General features: G+C 37.4%; 3 protein-coding genes and 1 non-coding gene across 4 annotated transcripts; 1 reads left to right on the top strand and 3 right to left on the bottom strand.

Moving 5' to 3' along the window:
- Window positions 1-5787: 5787 nt before the first annotated feature.
- On the bottom strand, window positions 5788-8215 carry LOC133710307 (uncharacterized). Its single transcript, XM_062136351.1, has 9 exons — window positions 8049-8215; window positions 7808-7920; window positions 7514-7589; window positions 7098-7180; window positions 6947-6985; window positions 6728-6798; window positions 6539-6653; window positions 6138-6279; window positions 5788-6027 (listed from the first exon to the last, which is right to left on the bottom strand). The coding sequence occupies exons 1-8, from the start codon at window positions 8092-8094 to the stop codon at window positions 6211-6213; spliced, it is 612 nt and encodes a 203-aa protein (XP_061992335.1). The 5' UTR covers window positions 8095-8215; the 3' UTR covers window positions 5788-6027; window positions 6138-6210.
- A 76-nt stretch (window positions 8216-8291) lies between these two features.
- On the top strand, window positions 8292-9897 carry LOC133710314 (protein BUNDLE SHEATH DEFECTIVE 2, chloroplastic-like). The gene is made up of 5 exons (XM_062136360.1): window positions 8292-8478; window positions 8588-8685; window positions 9041-9104; window positions 9282-9378; window positions 9598-9897. The coding sequence occupies exons 1-5, from the start codon at window positions 8418-8420 to the stop codon at window positions 9674-9676; spliced, it is 399 nt and encodes a 132-aa protein (XP_061992344.1). The 5' UTR covers window positions 8292-8417; the 3' UTR covers window positions 9677-9897.
- Window positions 9898-10014: 117 nt separating this feature from the next.
- TRNAR-CCU (transfer RNA arginine (anticodon CCU)) lies at window positions 10015-10087 on the bottom strand. Its single transcript has one exon. It is a non-coding gene; the product is annotated as a tRNA-Arg (tRNA).
- Window positions 10088-14818: 4731 nt separating this feature from the next.
- Window positions 14819-17141, bottom strand: LOC133710298 (heme oxygenase 1, chloroplastic). Its single transcript, XM_062136340.1, has 4 exons — window positions 16480-17141; window positions 15573-15796; window positions 15155-15262; window positions 14819-15062 (listed from the first exon to the last, which is right to left on the bottom strand). Exons 1-4 carry the CDS (start codon window positions 16901-16903, stop codon window positions 14970-14972), a joined length of 849 nt encoding a protein of 282 aa, XP_061992324.1. The 5' UTR covers window positions 16904-17141; the 3' UTR covers window positions 14819-14969.
- Between the last annotated feature and the right edge of the window lie 2587 nt (window positions 17142-19728).

The following is a 19728-nucleotide window of genomic DNA, read 5'->3' as shown; positions in this document are numbered from 1 at the left end:
GGCGTACTCAATTAAGTATGATGTCTAGGAAAGTAATTGAGATTAGTGATACTTGAGAGAGCTTTGCTCCACCGACATCTCTCTCTACTTCCCTGATCATATTTAATTGGAATTACCGAACGAATTGAGAGACTACAATTTGTCTAATGTTTGAATTTACTTTGGATTAGATTATGGTCACGAAACTTTGATGTAATCATTGGCTATTATTAATAAAGTATCGATTTATTTTATCTCATGTCATGGACATATTTTTCAAACTTTATTACTTAAAAGATATAAGAGCCAATGGTTTTCATGCGGACACGCATTGTGAGAATGGACAAGAGTTCCTTTGCATCACCTCTAATGACTACGGAAATAAACGAGTATTAGAGAAACTTATGTGTCGATCTAGTAAGTTGTATGCAACCACTATTCGAATAATTGAATCCAATCATGTTATGAGAGATGATTTATGGGATTCTGACACATATAGGCTTTGGCACGACCGTTTGGGACATCCAGGTCGTGACATGATGATCCATATATTAAAGACTTCACACGGACATCCCTTCTTCAGAACAAAAGGAAGTAAAACTCGAAATTTGGATCAAGGAGGGGCACCTGTGCCTCACGGCGCCTTCCCCCTTCAAGTCCGGCCACCTCAAGCCGGCACCGCCATCCCCCTGCGGTCCAAGGGTGGCTTTGACGCCACCTCTGCTCCCCTGACTCAAATTTCTACTTCTAAAGTCAATTGTGACTTCATGGCTCAACCAAAATCTTCATTGGTTGTTTCTCAAGCCCATCCTTCGTTCTGCAAAGCCTGCTCTTTAGCAAAATTAGGATCGAGACCATCCTATGCAAAGGACACCAAAGAAAATATACCATTCTTGCAAAGAATCCAATGTGATATTTGGGGACCTATTCAACCACCATGCGGACCATTTAGATATTTTATGGTGTTGGTTGATGCATCGACACGCTGGTCACATGTCATACTATTGTCCACAAGGAACGCTGCATTTGCTAAACTCCTAGCACAAATAATTAAGTTACGGGCTCATCACCCTGATCATCCTATTAAGTCTATCAGATTAGACAATGCTGGGGAGTTTACATCAAAAACTTTTAATGATTATTGCATGTCCGTTGGGATAGATGTTGAACATCCAGTTCCTCATGTTCACACCCAAAATGGTCTCGCAGAAGCCGCCATTAAACGACTACAAATGGTCGCTAGGGCATTGGTAATGCGCACCAATCTCCCTATTTCTGCTTGGGGCTATGCAATATTGCATGCAGCTGTGCTTATTCGTCTAAGGCCCACTGACACTCAACCCTTTTCTGCGTCCCAGATGGTGACTGGGTATGAGCCTAATGTCTCATACTTATGCATATTTAGGTGTGCAGTTTATGTGCCTATTGCGCCGCCACAGCGCACCAAAATGGGTCCTCAACGACGATTAGGCATTTATGTTGGATATGATTCTCCAACGATTATCCGCTACATAGAACCCTTGACAGGCGATCTCTTTACTGCTCGATTTATGGATTGTCACTTCGATGAGACAGTCTTCCCGTCGTTAGGGGGAGATAAGAACATCAATGTTCAACAGGAACGACAGGAATTGTCGTGGTCTGTCCCCACTCTGTCTCATCTTGATCCCCGAACCGCACAGTCCGAAATTGAAGTGCGGAGAATTCTCGATCTTCAGAACGTAGCAGAATCGATGCCTGATGCGTTTTCTGATATCGCTAAAGTGACGAGATCACACATACCTGCTGCAAACGTGCCTGCAAGGATTGATGTCCCTAAAATTAGAGGACATGACGCCATGTCAAGGGAAATTGAGCATGGCGCCAACGTCCCCTCTCACAGTGATGGTGACGTTGTGGCTAGGCCCATGGCTCCTGCCAGGAAGCGCGGGAGGCCCACAGGTTCGATGGATTCTCGCCCAAGAAAGAAAACGATTTTGGCACAGAATAATCCATTAATCATCGATGTAAATAATCCATCTCATGAGAATATTCCAGATTATGGTTATGTCCAAGAGACATCATTGGGGGACGCTCCAATGTCAGAACCAATTCCAAAGAATAGAGAGATCTCAATGAATTACACTAGTGTACATGAGATGATGGATAGAAATTTTATAGCGATTGATGATGCATTTGCATATCATATTGCAAAAGGAATTATGGAATATGATGATATCGAACCTCGCTCTGTTGAAGAATGTCAACGAAGAGCAGATTGGCCTAAATGGAAAGATGCGATCCAGGCTGAATTGGATTCACTAACAAAGAGACAGGTATTTGGGCCTATAACGCAGACACCCCCAAATGTAAAGCCTGTTGGCCATAAATGGGTCTTTGTTAGAAAGCGTAATGAGAAAAATAAGGTGGTAAGATATAAAGCCCGCCTTGTGGCGCAAGGTTTCTCACAACGCCCTGGAATCGACTACGAGGAGACATATTCTCCCGTAATGGACGTTATAACGTTCCGCTACCTTCTCAGTTTGGTAATTTCCGAAAAACTTGACATGCAGCTTATGGATGTGGTTACAACATATCTCTATGGGGATCTAGATTCAGAGATATATATGAAGGTTCCAGATGGACTTCAATTACCCAAATCAAGTGGCTCTAAACCACGGAGCGCGTTTTCAATAAGATTAAAACGTTCACTATATGGATTAAAACAATCCGGACGGATGTGGTGTAACCGTCTAAGTGACTACTTGATTGGGAAGGAATATATTAACAATGAAATATGCCCATGCGTGTTCATTAAAAGAACAAGTTCCGGATTTGCAATCGTAGCAGTCTATGTCGATGACATGAACCTAATTGGAACTCTAGATGAGTTAAAGGAAACTGCTAAATACTTGAAATCCGAATGTGAGATGAAAGATCTTGGGAAAACACGGTTTTGTCTCGGTTTAGAACTCGAGCACCGTAGTGATGGAATTTTGATCCATCAGTCTGCATATACTCAGAAAATTCTAAGGCGCTTTCATGAAGATAAAGCAAAGCCTGTGAGTACTCCCATGATTGGTCGTAGTCTTGAGCCAGGAAAAGATCCGTTTCGTCCAAAGGATGAGGACAAAGAATCATTAGAGGCTGAAGTGCCCTATTTAAGTGCAATAGGCGCATTATTGTACTTAGCTCAATGCACAAGACCAGACATCTCCTTCACAGTGAACTTGTTAGCTCGACATAGCTCTGCGCCAACACGCCGTCATTGGATTGGTGTAAAGACAATCTTTCGATACCTAAGAGGTACGATTGATATGGACCTATTTTATCCCTACAGAGAAAAAAGGAATGTCGGAAGTTAGGGACCGGACCCCAAGAGGCAACTTGCCACCGTCCATAACATGACCGCCGGCCATGTTGACGCCGCCGCCGCCCATGGTGGCCGGCCTCACCCTACTCCCCTCCATCAAAATGACAATGATGTTTTGCTGGGTTTTGCTGAAGCAGGCTACCTCTCTGACCCTCACAAAGGTCGCTCCTAAACAAGTTATGTCTTTACCATGGGAAACACTGCGATATCTTGGAGGTCTACGAAACAGACCCTTGTTGCTACTTCCTCGAATCATGCAGAGATTATTGCTCTACATGAAGCCGTTTGCGAATGTATATGGCTAAGATCTGTAATTAGACATATTCAAGGAAGTTGTGGTTTGAAGTCTACCACAGATGAACCTACATGCATTTATGAGGATAATGCAGCTTGTATTGAACAAATTAAGTTAGGTTTCATCAAGGGCGACAACACCAAGCATATATCGCCTAAGTTCTTTTATAATCAGCAACAACAATCACTTCTAAAGATTGAAGTGAATCAAATCCGATCAAAGGATAATGTAGCGGACTTATTCACTAAGTCGTTACCTAAATCCACCTTCAAGAAACATGTGAAGAGCATCGGATTGAGAAAGTTATCCGAACTCCCACGATTGTAGCAATCAGGGGGAGATATCGACATCAGGGGGAATTATGATGTCTAGATGTTCGATCTCGAAGAGTGAAGGACGTGTTGTGCTCTTTTTGTCCTTCGACCAAGATTATTTTTATCCCACAGGGTTTTTGTTACCTGGCAAGGTTTTTAACGAGGCAACGGATGAAGCGTCACCACCAAGTTTGAGCGGCACAAGGGGGAGTGTTGAAGGAATATCGATTTAGTGTGCCTTATCAAACTAGGAGTAGTAATAGGAGAGAAGGTTCTAGAATTCCTAATTCTACTCGGATTAGTATTCCTTGTAACATTCGAATATGTACTTTGTAATCCCTATATATATGGCTCCTATTCTCAATAATATGATTACAATTCTCTCTACATTCTCTCTCGAATCTATTTTACTTAAACAGTTATAAACTTCTACCATGACAATTATTCTTTGCATTTAGTTTGCATGGTTGTCAATTTTGATTGCTAATGATTTTTCAATTGGCATTTAAATGTTGATACTATAATGTGCAATTTTTCCTTTTATAATGCATGAAGTAGTAATGGTTTACATTATGTGCTACTATTAATTAAAATTTTAGTTTAATTTGCATTCACTTCATTGTTCAATGCATTATGTTTGTAACATGTTTTGCATTTTTACTTTTCTGTATTAATAGCTGTATATAATATCATTTTACCATTTTCGTACTATTTATTGTGCATCATTGCTGTTAACCTTATGGTTTAGCATATTTTATATGCATTAAAATATTTTTTACCGTTATAACTTGAAAGTTATTCCTGTGGTGTTACCTTCAGAATGACATAAGTATTGTTTCTTCAAAGAAAAAAAACATTGAAATGTTGCCTTCGGATTATTGTTTCTTCAGAAATAATAAAGTTGTTGCCTCTCAATATTTCCATTACCTCTTCATTAAGATGATGTCTCGGTTACCGTTATAAATGCCTTCGGATTATCGTGAATAACACATTGAGCAATTATTTTGTCAATTTTACATTGATGGTTGGGAAGTGCTAGGCTCACACTCACCTGAGTGTGTACGAGCCACATGCAGACATGTATCAAGTTCTCATTGATTTTTAATATTAAAGTACACAATACCAATAAAAGCTGTTTTTGTATTTATTTTTTTCCAGTCCATACCCCTAAGTCCTTTCTTTTCAATCCCAGTTGCAATTTAAACACAATATCTCTCCCACTCGATCAAACACAGCTCCTTGGAGAGAGTCAACTGCTGTAAAACAAACAAGACAATATTGGGGATACCAATCTGAGATTGTAGCTGGGTCATATGGACAGATTCGAGAGGGTGTTGATTATAGATATCCTTGGTACAATTCCTAGATACACCACCCTCTGTCTCTTTATTAAACCCATTTCTAGATTCTGGGTTTTCTTTCTTCAAAATCCCAATTCTTCAAAACCTAGTAATCTTTAGTAATTTAATGCCTCGAAATATTAATCCCCCTACGGTTGATGCCTCCGGAAAAAATGATTGCCTTAAGGTTTTGGGTTACCTTTCGAATTTTCGTTGCCTTTCGGTCGATGTTGCTTCAAAACAAATAAATATGCGGTTTGTATTCATTGACACCTCTATATTGTCCCTTATGCTGAGGCTATTCGTTGTAAAAAAAAAAAAAAAATCTTATTTTTTTGCTTGATCTTACTGATGTGTTAAATTTCATTGAGGATGTTGACTTATACTGTTACTGCTCGTAGGCACAATAAACTTCCTCCCTTTCATCCTGTTTTACTTTTGGAATAGTGCTTTCACCTCATTTTTTTCAAAGGCTCAGACCTGTTCTTACTTAGGACAGGTTGGGTAGGCAACAAAATACACTCATCAATTCATTACATTCTTCTTCTGTGAACACAGAAGTATACATTTAAATTGAACAAAGCTGAGTACTAAAATAAAGAATGTGAAGGCATTCCCTTGAAAAATTCAATCATATACAGACATCATATAGAATTGAATGTTCAAAAGAATACAGGCAAAGTTTGAGCCGGTGACTGGCACCAGAATAAGGTATGCTAAATTTAAGTCACCAAAAAACGCCGTCACCTGCAAGATGAAATGCAAACATGCATGAGAAGGTTGAGTAAGAGAATTCCAGAATATACAACCCCTACCCTATCAATGCAATAGCATTCTAGTTATTGATTTGTACGCACCTCAGAAGAGTAGTGACTTTGCTATCGGATCCACAATTCAATAACTGTAACTGCAATGCTCTGGCCTTGAAGATTATTTTGGTCCACTAGTTTGGGAAGGGCCAGCTCTCTCCACCATGATATCATAAAGTTGCTTCCCATTCTGCTCATCACATAACACCAGATTTCAAATCATTTTATTATTGTTCAATGTCTCTATATGCGCACACGATTCAGTACATTTTGCAAGATAAACCTTTCAAGTACTCTACTTTGTCAGTGTTTAATCCTCTCTTTATATTTTATATAATCTGATGCCAAAACTACTTGTGTTCTTCATCCAAAACCTTGATCAGTTGCTAGCATAAGACTATAGACTTTGAACTTCACAAACAGAGAAAGCTTGGCACTTAGATACTCACAAATATCACCGGAAAGAAATGCACTTGCCCTTCAGGTTTTGTTTGCGTCTCTTTGAAATACACCAGAATAGGGAAATTTGGCCACCAAAGCTCCCAGTTCACAAATGATGAGTATCTACATTCAGTAAATAAGTGACCTGGCTTATCTTATAATGAAATCCAACAGGTTCGTAGATAGAGCATACTTACTTCCAACGGTTTTTACCACCCACGAATACATTTTCACCCGAATTCTCAAGCTCCTCCCCTACTTTTACTTCCTAAAGAAACAAATGTCAGAGACAAGAAGGGAAAGTAATTATAAAGCTGGTGAACATGCATCATATCATTACTAGAACTTCTATTACATCCCAAATAATGAAATTCGTCACTTTGTTTCAGAAAACTAAGTAGGTTGAGTGAACAAACCAGAGCCTCTTCATCGAAGACAAATCTAACTCTAGTAGTCTGGAAGAAGAACACCAGAACAAAATAATCAGATACTTCTCGAATTAACATTTGAACTTGTCTGGTATCAACATTAGCTTGCACTCCAATCATTTCTGGTAGAGTGGTTTACCTGAAACAATAGGAGTAATCCAAGGAGACCAACAGGCGCAGCTGGTAAAAGATTGTTTGTATAGGCTAATCCACCGGATAGACCTGTTTCAGTTTATATATTTGGCATTGTATGTAATGATTCTATAAAGATATGTGTAACATTGTTTATATAAAAGGAGAGTTGGTAGTCAGCTATCAAATGCATGGTTCCAAAAATATATTAGTCAAGAACTGGCAAAAATCCATAGACATCTATACATCAGTTATGATGAAATCAGATTCCCATGGACCCAAAGCAGTGAGTCTGATGCAACTAGAGTTTATTAAACAATTAACTCAGCTCATTTTAAGAGTTTATTGAACCAGTGAATTGTGATAAGATAACTCTGCAAGCATAACTTGAAGCGGAATTTAAGAGCAAGGTACAACATCTACCTAGTAACACAATTGGAATCCGGTAATCCGGCTCAGGTATCACAGTCTCTCTGGTGGTCTTGACTTTCCTTCCAAACTGTCAGATGATGAAAATTGACATCAAGCATAGCACACAGAATTTGATCATCAACAAAATCCAACACCAACCAATCAAAGTTCTTGCTTCTCACCTAATTTTGATTTCCTTATTAGTTTAACACCTCTCATATTGCAAAAGAAACATATGCTAACTCAATTTCAGGCAACAAAAACCAAACCCAATACTTTAAATTAGAGAAGGGTGGAGTAACAAACCACTGAGGTCACCACAAGTGAGCCACCATACTTCTTCCTCAGCAAACTATGATGTAATAGATTGCCATTATTAAGACTCCTGAATCTGCTTACAAACACACCAAGTTCTTTATCTGTTTGAAGAAACACACTTATCAATTCAACACACAGAAGCTACAATTGGCATTCAATTTACAGCACACACGCAGTAAAAAGAAAAAGAAAACCAACAACAACAACAGTGAAATACCAAATTACTTACTTTTTGGAGAGAGAAAACAAGGAGCTGACAAGAGAGCGCTTGCCATGTTGTTTAGTTTGTCTCCAAGTTTTCCAGAAACAATAGGCAATTGTTTCTGAAATGGTTCCAGACTCTGCTTGTGAACACTGATTTGACAGTAAGCACCTCATTTGTTGTAAAGACAGTGTAACTTGATCAGGGGCATTGTGGTCTTTGGGAGAGAAGGGATTGAAAAATCTTTATAAGGTGACAGGGAAGAGCCTTATCTTGTATTACTTGCACTCGTCACCACCAACTATTAAAACTACTTCAGTCTGAGTTTGAGCTCATAGATAGAGTTTCATTAAACCTCTTGTTTTGAAAAACAGACAAGTCTAGAAACCTCATCAAATGGCAACTTCTTCTCTTTGTTTAATACCAGTTTGTTCATTCAAGTCCTCAAACAAACCAGGTACTCTCTCTTTCTCCTCTCTCTGTCTCTCTCACTCAATCTCTGGGCTATTTTATTTAATTGTGATTTTTCTGGTTTTGTGAATTCAATGAGTAATTTGATTGTGTAGGAGTGTTGATTGGAAATTGGGGTGGTGGTAAGGTGCTTCGGGTGAATGAAGCATTTCAGAACTCAAAAGCTGCAAAGACTCAATCTTGGGAGATCAAGGTGAGACATTTAGATGAAACAAGTTTACCCTTTTGTTGAAATTTGTAAAATATTGCATTTCATTGATTTTCTTTGCTCAAGCATAGTACTTGGGACTATATTATGGTGGGCATGACCCCATGAGTTCTTAGATTGTGAAGGAACTGAAATGGGTTGAATGAATTGTAAAATGATGACTTTGAAGTGAATTGAACATCCTTTATAAGCAATTTACATCAAACAAGACTTGGGAAACGAGCTGTTTAGGAGTTTGTATTCGATGCATGTATGGGAATTGTTGTTAAAATTGGTAAACTCAGAATGAATATTGAAGGTTGTTCTTTTCCTTGGAATTCACTTTGGTTTTGTCTTGCAGGCAACAGATGGTAATCAAACCACCAAAAGAAGGAGCATAGTCTGTGCTGATTGTGAAGGAAATGGTAAGTAATCAACTTGTTGTCAAATCTATGTTATGCTGAATATTGGCTTGATGCTTTAGAATCAAATCTCTGAATTTGAGCAAGCATGATTTTCAACTAGTCTGCAACTCTTTACTCTTTTGTTAGTATCCGCATCAGAGGATTTGAGCTAACCTATCTTTTAATTCATTAAAACAGGTGCTATAGCATGTTCTCAGTGCAAAGGTACTGGAGTCAATTCTGTAGACCACTTCAACGGACAGTTCAAAGCCGGTGGGCTATGTTGGCTTTGCAGGTAGCCTTGTTAAACCTCCTTTCTCCTACCATAATATACTATTGGTGTTGAATCCACAAAAACAACATGTATTTACCATCATAATTTCCATTAGACAGCGAAGTTGTCCTATTAGAGAGATCTTAATCTTAAACATCGATTGTCTTTCTTCTTCTGAACCCTTGGTTCCTTTTACAGTTTAGAGCTTGCTTCTGATTATATATGCTATATTTCTTGCAGGGGTAAAAGGGAGATTCTGTGTGGAGATTGCAATGGTGCTGGGTTCATTGGAGGATTCATGAGCACACAGGATTCCTAGAAAGAACAGAAACCCATATCAGACTAAATGGAAAAAATGTTGTTCAGTGTGTTCCTATAGTGAATTTTGTACTACTCCCTGGACATATCAGAGAACTAATTGCCTTGTTTGAGATTGTAATGTTTTACATGTTGTTGAAATCAGCCCAACTTGTTATCGGGTTAGATATGTTGGCTGCATATCTGATTCCACTCTGTTGGTTACTGCATTTTTGTTGAATTTTTGTTGAATTACAATGAGAAAAAAAAAAGGAACAAATTTCAGTTCAGAAGTAAAGTGAGTTATGCTGGTTGGAATTTAGTTTGGGAAAAGAATTAAAAATAAATAAATAAACCAAACGCGCCAGGTAGAGGTCGAACCTACGACTTTCTGCTTAGGAAACAGACGCTCTATCCACTGAGCTACAGGCGCTTAGATGTCCAATAATGTCACAATTAATATTAATATTATATAACATTTTCATTCCAATACAGATAGATATGAGAATTTTACATCTTCCACGTATCGTTAATGAATATTGCGGTAAAAATGCTCCGGATATGTATGGATCTGGTTACAGATTTATGCTAAGTAGGGATGGGAGGACTGAGAACATCATATATAACACATACACATACAAACGGAGAATAGAATTAAAACTAATGAGATTAATATTATTGATCAATTCATAACAAAGACGAACATGAACAAAACTAATATAGTCGGGGGTTTAATCACGTTTGTCACTACTACTTATTGTAACAAACTAGTTATTATCTGAAATTAAATAAACTACGACTACTCGATCTCCAAAGCTTTCAACCTTGATAGTTCTTCTCGCACTTGTTGTAGCAAGAACCCAAATAGTTGCTCCCTCTATGAGCATTAGCAGCAGACTTATAAGCACATCCAAGAGTACAATGATAGTGTTCTGGCTTCACATTCGCCTTGTTAATGGTGCACTCGAGCATTCATGTACTTACGGAAATCGCCTTACCGAAATGAATTTTACGAAAGCTAAACTTATCAGGTGATGAAATCATGGATTTTTTACCAATTAAGGCACCTAGTAGCACGCTCAATGGCACATAGACCTACGTCGACTAAACCCTCCGGGCCCCGGCTTAGCAGAACCCGAACCTTCTGATGATGACGGTAGTGGATGATTTGGAGACAGAATGGGAGGCGTTGCATGATCATCACCTTCATTATGAGCAAGAGCCGCTACTGCTAGCCCGAGTAGTACTAGTAGCATGAACACGGAAAACCTACTGTTTGTTGTGAATGCCATGGCTAACAACTACTCTACCTCTCTATTCTTTAGCTATGAACTTTGGTTATGTTCCATGTTGAACGCAAAACTCTGTATTTATAGCATTGCTGGTCCAGGGTTCTTCGTCCATGTATGGTAATATTAGAGGAAAATATTTGAGTCATGATTATGATGCCATGATGGAACAATTGGATGAAAATGAGCACATAATTCATGAGTAATTAGTTGGATAAAATCGATATTACTACATCATTACCTGGAAATTGATCATGTATGCTAATCAATGCTTGCTACATACAGAATAATTCCATTATTCCATGCAAGATGATTATGAACAAACGACATGATGTAAGTACCTACATGTATCTATAATGTACATACACATATTGATCGATGCTAAGCACCAAATTGATTTATCAATCAAAGATATATATATTTAGCTAGATAATTAATATTGATTGAAGGCTATATTTATGGTACTATATATCATGAAGAGAAAATTTTTCAAACAGTACCCGAACTAAGGCCGACTCCTAACTTCAGTACCCAACTATGCAAAACTATCACTTTGGTACCCCAAGTTTGAAGCCCGACCCAAGAACGGTACACGCCGTTCATGACGGTGTTAAGAGCCCAGCCACGTGGCATATTTTGACGGGTAATTCGGTCCAATTTTTTTTTTTACTTAATTAAAAAAAAATTTATGAAATCAATTTTTTTTGTTTCTTTATCCCTTCTGTTCTTCTCTTCAAGGACACACACTCTCTCTCTCTCTCTCTCTCTCTCTCTCTCTCTCTCTCCTCTGTTCTTCTTTGTTCTTTACTTCACTTTCTTCTCGTTGCTCAGAGCCATACTTCATAATTGAATACACACAAAGCTAAGCAAGCATCAAACTTGAAATTTAGATAAGGGAAGAAGAAGAAGGGATCTGCAAAAGATAAGGGAAGAAGAAGAAGGGATCTGCAAAATAAGGTTTGGGTGACGAAATGACCCAAATACCCATCCAAATTTAGCATGTGGATTGTTAATTAGTTAACACCGTCATGGACGGCGTGTATGAATGTTGGGTCGGGCTTCAAACTTGGTGTACCAAAGTGATAGTTTTGCATAGTCGGGTACTAAAGTTACGAGTCGGCCTAAGTTTGGGTACTGTTTGAAAATTTTTCTCTATCATGAATTACAAATTACAGGTGGTGTAAATTGATGGATTGTGATAGCTTATGATTGATATGCTTGTATTAATGGAAATAAATTCCTACGTATCTAATCTTTCGTTTGTATAATTTAGTATTCAATTAGCTATAGCTTGATAATGCTTGCAAGCAAATTAGTGACTTTAATTTTTTTTAGTTGATTGATGGCTGGTTGGACGAGAAATTTGTTTAGGCAACCGTCAAACCATGTAAAGATCTTTGAATAGTTATTGGGTCCAATATGTTTAAATTAAGAAAAAGAAAAAATTATCAAAACTAGCATTTCCTCACACATGCTCTGCATGTGCAAGTTATTATTATTTTTTTAAAAAAATAAAAAAGAAAAGAGTTAATTATTGCAGAGAAAAGATAATGAGGAGAGAAAAGTGGATTGTGGATTTTTTGTTTATTTTTTTAATAAAATTATATTTTGTAAATGTCTTAATTATCCTTCTAATTTAATTAATTCTCAAAGTTTATTAATTTTCTAGGGTAATTTCTGTCAGAATTCTAGATTTTGGCTAACCTCTTCTCTTACCCAATTTAAAAAGAAATGACTATTCTACCCTTAACTTAATTAATGAATTAAACACTGTCACTCACTCACTCACTCATCTCTCTCTCTCTCTCTCTCTCTCTCTCTCTCTCTCTCTCTCTCTCTCCTATTGACCTCCGTTGTTCAGCGCTCGACCCAGCCCCTTCGGTGCTTGACCGAGGCGGGTGGCGAAGGAGAATGATGATTTGGTGTGCCGGTGACGGAGAAGAACGATGATTTGGTGCCTAGAGCTTTTTCTGAGTGCCCAAATCAATTTCTTTCTTTTCGTTTTTGTTTTTTTTTTTGGAAAAATGGGGGCAGAAGCCCCAGAAGGAAAGAAAAATGGGAAAAAAAAAATCTATTGGGGGGCAATAGACGTTTTGAATTTATGTAATCTCCTCGTTTTTTTTCTTTAATCAAAGTTTTATTTGTCTAATTTTAGGGAGATTAGTTCTCATTCCAACGACCAAAAGTTCTATTGGGGGACAATAGAGGTCTATTAGGAGGCAATAGAGGTTTATTGGGAGGTAATATTCTTAGAAACATTAATTACTCACTTAAAATTGTGGACTTATAGTCAGAATCACATGTTATTATTATTATTATTATTTTTTTTTATTTTTTTTTTTTGCACCAGCTTGCTGGTTTTTTGTTGTTGTTCACCTTAAACTTGATTATTACACTATATTGTAACCGCTTAACCGCAAAAGGACAACCTTATAATCGTTGGTGGAAGTTGCATCTTGTTTTTATGATCACTGTATAAGAACAACTCCTTGTAGCTCTAGGAACACCAAGAAGGCAATGAGGAGTGGGAACAGCAATAGTTTAGTCATTTTTCCTAGAATTTATTTTGTTTGATGAGTATATATTGAACACTCTGATGTATATATTTATACCAAGAGCATATTCCTGGATGCAATCACAGCATATTCCTGCTCATTCTAAGCCCCTTTATTAAAGAAACTGTGGACATTAAATATTCCCCCAAAGGTAAAAATTTTTGCTTGGACTCTTATTAGAGGAAGTTTAAAGACTAGAGATCGTCTTTCTGTTTTTAATCCTAATATCCCTCATTCATGTCCTCTCTGTAACTTTGACACAGAATTTATTGATTATCTCTTTTTGAACTGCTCTTTTGCGAGGCAGGTTTGGCATCTTGCCAATATTATTATTCCCAATAGTTGGAATGACTCTTTCTTTGCTCGGTTAGATCTTGTTACTTGTTAGTAAGCACCACTCAGATGTTAATATTTTAAGCCATATTTCTTAGTTGCCTGGTCTATTTGGCATACTCGGAATAAAGTTATCTTCCAGCAGTTGACCGCTTTCCTTAACAAAACAGTGTTTGGGGCTTTCCATCTGGGGTTCAACTACTGCAAAGCCAACCCTAAATTTTCTTGCCCTAAAGTTTCTAAGTTTTTTCACATCAAATGGCAGCCCCCTGACCATTTACAAAGTGAAGCTTAATTTTGATGGTTCAGTCAGACAAAGTGTAGCTACCATTGGCTTTCTGCTCAGAAATTCTGATGGGAAACCCGTTGTTTGCTGCTTGACGTAGTTTAGATAGCACTAATACTCTTGTTGCTGAAGCTACAGCTTTAAGAGATGGGCTGCATACGGCTTTATTGCATCAGTATCAAAGTGCCATTGTTGAAGGAGATCCTAAACTTCTCCTGGACTGTATAAATCTGAGGACTGCTGTTCCATGGCAGATCAAGGCTCTAGTTCAAGATATCAACAAGCTTGCTGCTCAGTTCCAATCTGTTGTGTTTAGACACATCTATCGGGAGGCTAATTTTGTGGCTGATTGACTTGCTAACTTGGCTCATAGTGCCCCTAATCCCTCTGTTTGGTTTTTCTGCCTTCCCTTGTCCGTGTCTCCAACGTTCCAGTTGGACCAACTCACCAACTGGGCAGGGTCGTTCCTAAAAATTTTGTGTTGTAGTTTTGTTCTCTGTTTTTCTTTTGGCCTCAAAAAAAAAAAAAAAAAAAAAAATTATACCAAAAGCTTTCCAATCATGACCCTGTTCGATTTCTATCTATGCATTGCTTCACAAATGAATGACTAGGTGATTACACAGTACTTTCATATAATCAGTGTTTTAAGAGTTTTTCGAGTGATACGGCAACCTACTGATAAAGAAATGGAAGGCACTTCATAAATTTAAAAGGCTTGATAGGATGAAGCTTATTTACATAGTGAACAATTGTTTTTCTATAGCAGAGTGTAATCCCATGTCTCCAGAGACGAAGTTTACAACATCAAGCTAAAAGAAACAGAAGATCACAACAGCAGTAGCAGCAGCACTATCATGACAATATTAGACGGAGAATTTCCCCTGAATGTTTGAATGATTTCTCTGTTTCTTCCAAGCAATGGTTCTTCTCCTCCCTCGTCCAGCTCTGATGCATTATGCATATAAATAATATATAGTCAGATCAAGCAAAGAGATGCAGACGAGACATGTTTTGCAATCAAAAAGCAAGGAACTTACCTCTGCAACTTTGTTCAATTTCTCCCTCACATTCTGCAACAATTGGGAAAGTTCACCATCCCATTTATAGAATTCCAAATCTTTCTTGTCGAGGATCATTTCAGCCACCTGAAGTAGGGGAAGAACAAAAGAACATCAGTTAAGAACTTGAACTGAAAGACGATCAGACGCAGGTTGAGATCCATGTCTTTATTGCACATAAATATATTGCTCTATCTACAGTTAGCTATCATGTTAAAGTCGAAAGCTAACCCTGTGGCAATCAAAACTTGTTTCTGTAAAGTCACATATCTAGAAACAGAAATATCACTCAGTCCCTGAGTTCAGACACTGAACCAGCTCCACACACTTGAATACGATATACCCCAATGAATATTAATATGCGAGTGCAGACAATTTTGAAGCATTATTTCTATACCTTTTTCCCAATCATTCGTCCACCAGCTGAATGAGCAAAGTATATATTGTAGAAGTGGCAGAGAAATGCTTGAGGATCCTTCTCCGACAGTTCCTTAAGATACTCAGCATAGGTTACACCAGGAGCAGAAGGTTCTGGTATGGCATGGCCTTGCTCCTTGAACCACTCCAAATCTTTTGCCAACTTTTCGGACCTTTCCAATCCAGTATCTCTAAACTCAGCATCTATAGCCAAAAGACCACATAACAACATTACATGTTAGGGCTAGGTAAAGTAACAGTACATAAACACATGAACTATTCGAAGACGTGCACAAACACACAAAATATAAGAAGTCTGACAAGATAACAATGTCGTGATGATTACTACAGAACATGTTTTCAAATTGCAGATTAGAAACAAAGGAGTCGCAGGTCCAATGCTTCAGGCAACATCTATATTTCCAAAGTAATAAAAGGACTAAAAGGAAAGCCTGATTGAACCTCTGATTATACAATACAACCCAAGTGCTATATGTACGATGGTAAGACCGATGCAGCATCTTAACATAATGTTCTTGCGAGAAATACATATGAACATATAGAAAATTAGAAGTCGAAATTAACAGGAACAAAAATTCTGTCTCACAACATCTGCAAGTTATTGAAAGCAAATGCTAGCTCCTGAACTCAAACTCGTTGGTACACCTATTCCAGTATCACTCACTGTAATGCAAAGGTCTAGTGGAGATAGTACATAAACAAAACCAGAGAAGTATAAATGATTGATGCACAATCACACACCTACGTGGCCCAAAAATCATTCAATACACTGTGTAACAAGATGAGATATAACACTTTTTCACATGAAAATCGACCGCTAATCACAAAACCAAAACCATCCACACAATCAAGCACTAAAAACTCACAAGAAGGGAAGGGAGCCTCGTCGACAATCCCCTCAAGGGTGTCATACACCAACTTGCTATCCACAAGAAACCTCAAGTACCCATCAAGCGTCGGGTCCCACTTGGCCACCGGCCTCTCCTGAGGCTCCTTCACCTCCTTCTCACCCTCCTTAGCCTGGTCCCTAGTATGCAACTTCATTGCCACAAACCTCATCTCCTCCACAAACCCTTTTGCCTCTCCGGGGTACCTCTTCTTCGGCATCTCCGCCGTCGTCGCCGACACAACTCCGGCGGCAGCCGCCTTCGTGGGAAACCTAGTAGTCATCTTGGGAAACGAAGCGGAGAATTTCTTGGGCAAAAAATCAGACCCTAAATTGGGGTTAGCGAGGAACTGGGTCTTGTTAAAAAGGGTCTGGGATTGCGAAATTGGGGTTAAAGAAGCCATTTTTGGGTTTCAAAAAGACTCTGAGCTTTGAGACTTTGAAGGTGAGGCGTGTACGGACTGTTGTGGGATTAATATAATACAAACAGGGGAATAATTTTTATGGGCTTTGGCTTAAGAGGGCGGTTCACGTACTCTTCAAGACAAAGCGATGGAGTATTGTATTGGAATTATTGAATTGAAATATTGATGATGATGGTGGGTGAGAGAAAGTACGGGGGTTTGTCTGTGTTTTGTTTCAATCAAAAAAAAATTGGGTAAAAAATTTTCAATCTTGGATAATAGCCCTTTATACTGGTGTATATTGCTATTTCTGGTTCCTGGTAGGATTGAGGATAGCAAGAGCCAAGAGTCCGTGCTAGACGACGTCGTTGGGAGTGGAGGGTTGAGATGGTAATAGTACTTGGAAGTACTTGTGGATGGCTAACTACCGTGTGGAACAGTCTTTTGACTCGATTCTGTGCTTCTTTCCTTGCAAAAAAAAAAAAAAAACATTATGATAAATTTTAAATACATCCTCTTAATTGCATCTTTAGCAATGCTAGCCATTTTTTAGTTAAATTTTAGCTAAAGTAGCTAAAAAGTCATTTTAGCTAGCCACTTTAGAATTACGTCTACATCAATGCTCTCTATTTTAGCTAGTTTTGAATTTATATTATTTTTTACGTCTGGAAACAAAGTGATTGATAATGATGTATTCATGTATCCAAGATATATTTGGTGGTTTTATAACCTTCTTCAATATGTTTCAACCAATTTGGTTGCTTGCTAATTTTTCATGTGGACTACAATTATTTCATCTGCCATTGACGTTCATGTATGATCTTGAAGAGACGTCGATTGTACCATGAAGATGAGGAGAAACTTTAACCTATAAGAAAATATTTAATAAATTTTTGATATATAAAGCATTTAATTCTTATTTATTTTGTGGATTCTTCTTTGTTTTTATTTTATTTATTTACTAATAAGGAAGGATATAGATGGAAGTTTGACGACAAAAAAAAATAGGGGATGTGCATTAAGTAATTGGGGGTGTATATATAAAACTTCTCTAACATTATTGTTCCCCTCAAAGATTAAAATATATATAGGGTGATTCTAGTCGGACATCCAAATTTGCTATATAGACCTTTCTTTTTAAAAAAAAAAAAAAATTAATGTCAATTGTACCCCTAATTGAAAAAAAAAATCAATCTCAATTTCCCTACTTCATTGCCCTGTTGCATATCCTTATTCTCTTTCTTTCTCTCCTCATATTTGTATGTAAGAGCTACTCATAAAATGCTGCCAAGTTGATCAGAATCTTTTGCAGGTAGTCGGCCTTTCGTTTGGCTTTTGCAATTATTTCAATTTGACTTTATGGTGGAGGTTGCTACCCACAAATTCATAATTAGGACTTTTGGTTTCTTAAAATTAGTTCATGATGGATGAACTGATTTTGTTTCCCCTGGAGAATTTGATCAAAGTTCATCTTCCCAGTCATCACTATCTTGCTCCATCAATTATGTCAAAAGCTTGGTAATGACATCGCACGGAAGGGAGAGAGGGGGAGGGAGAGAGGGCGAGAGAGAGAGGTGTCATATTCTGGGGTGGCCATAGCATCATCAGTTATCACAGATGTTAGGTCGTAGAGATAGGTGCAGCCCGTGGAGGAGGTGGGAAGTGAAAACAAAGTAGGGGCAAAATTGAAAATTTGATGTACAAAAATATTAAAGAAGGTTCAAATAGCAAATATGGAGGTCTGAATAGAACCACTCATATATATATATCATTGTTGCTACCTAAGAAGAAGGAAAAAAATTTAAGGTTTTTTTTTTTCCTATTGTTAGTTAATGTTTGTTTGTCGATTTAAAGTTAATACTTCGACCCACCTCACTACTTCTAAATTACAAGTTTATGATCACTCATAATCTTGCCTAAAGTCAATTATCTAACTTTTATTCAAGAGAAGAAAATAGAATGGGTAATGATATATAGGCAGCATCATCTAATTACATTAGTAGAAAGAAACAAATTTTTTTTTCCTCTTGTTTTTGAATCAAAGAAATATATCATTCATCTCAAGAAAAAAAAAATATATTATTCTTGTTGCTCACCCAAGAAGAAGGATACTAAGATAAAATTGGTCATTGAACTATAGATGAATTGATAGCTTGTTTCAAATTAAAAAAGACAGATTTTAAGGTCTTTTTCTATTGTTACTAAATTTTTTGTCGATTTATATTTAATCCTTCGACCACCTCACTATTTTAAAACTACGAGTTTGTGACCACTAAACTCAATTTATCTGTGTCAACAATATATTCTATGTAAAGTTCATTATCTCTGCTATACTTAAGAGAAGAAAATAGAATAGTAACGATATATAACCGGCATCATCTAGTAACATTATTTTTGCTTAATCTAAGAAGGAAGAACAATTTTAATGTCATTTTTTTTTGTTGGTACATGTGTATTGATTTATATTTAATACTTCGACCACTTCACTACTTCTAAATTACAAGTTTATGACCATTAGACCTAATTTTTATCTTGCCTAAAGTCTACAATGTATTCGGAAATATGCAATTTATTATCTCTGCTTTCTTAAAAGAACGAAATAAATTGAGTAGCACATGTACTTGCAAAATTCGTGTAGGCATATGGAGTTCAAGGTGGTTCATGTTCAACGTGAAGCCAATAGAGTAGTACATGTACTTGCAAACCATGCTCTAACTTTTAGTACTAGTCATATTTAGTTTGCTATTGCTCCCAAAACAATAAGGGAGGTTATTTTAAACGATTGCAATTGTTAAATGTTTCAATGAATATATTTTCAAAACAAA

This window comes from Rosa rugosa, chromosome 1 (assembly GCF_958449725.1).
Source record: "Rosa rugosa chromosome 1, drRosRugo1.1, whole genome shotgun sequence".
Lineage (NCBI taxonomy): Eukaryota > Viridiplantae > Streptophyta > Magnoliopsida > Rosales > Rosaceae > Rosa > Rosa rugosa.
This window is presented reverse-complemented; position numbering and strand designations above follow the sequence as displayed.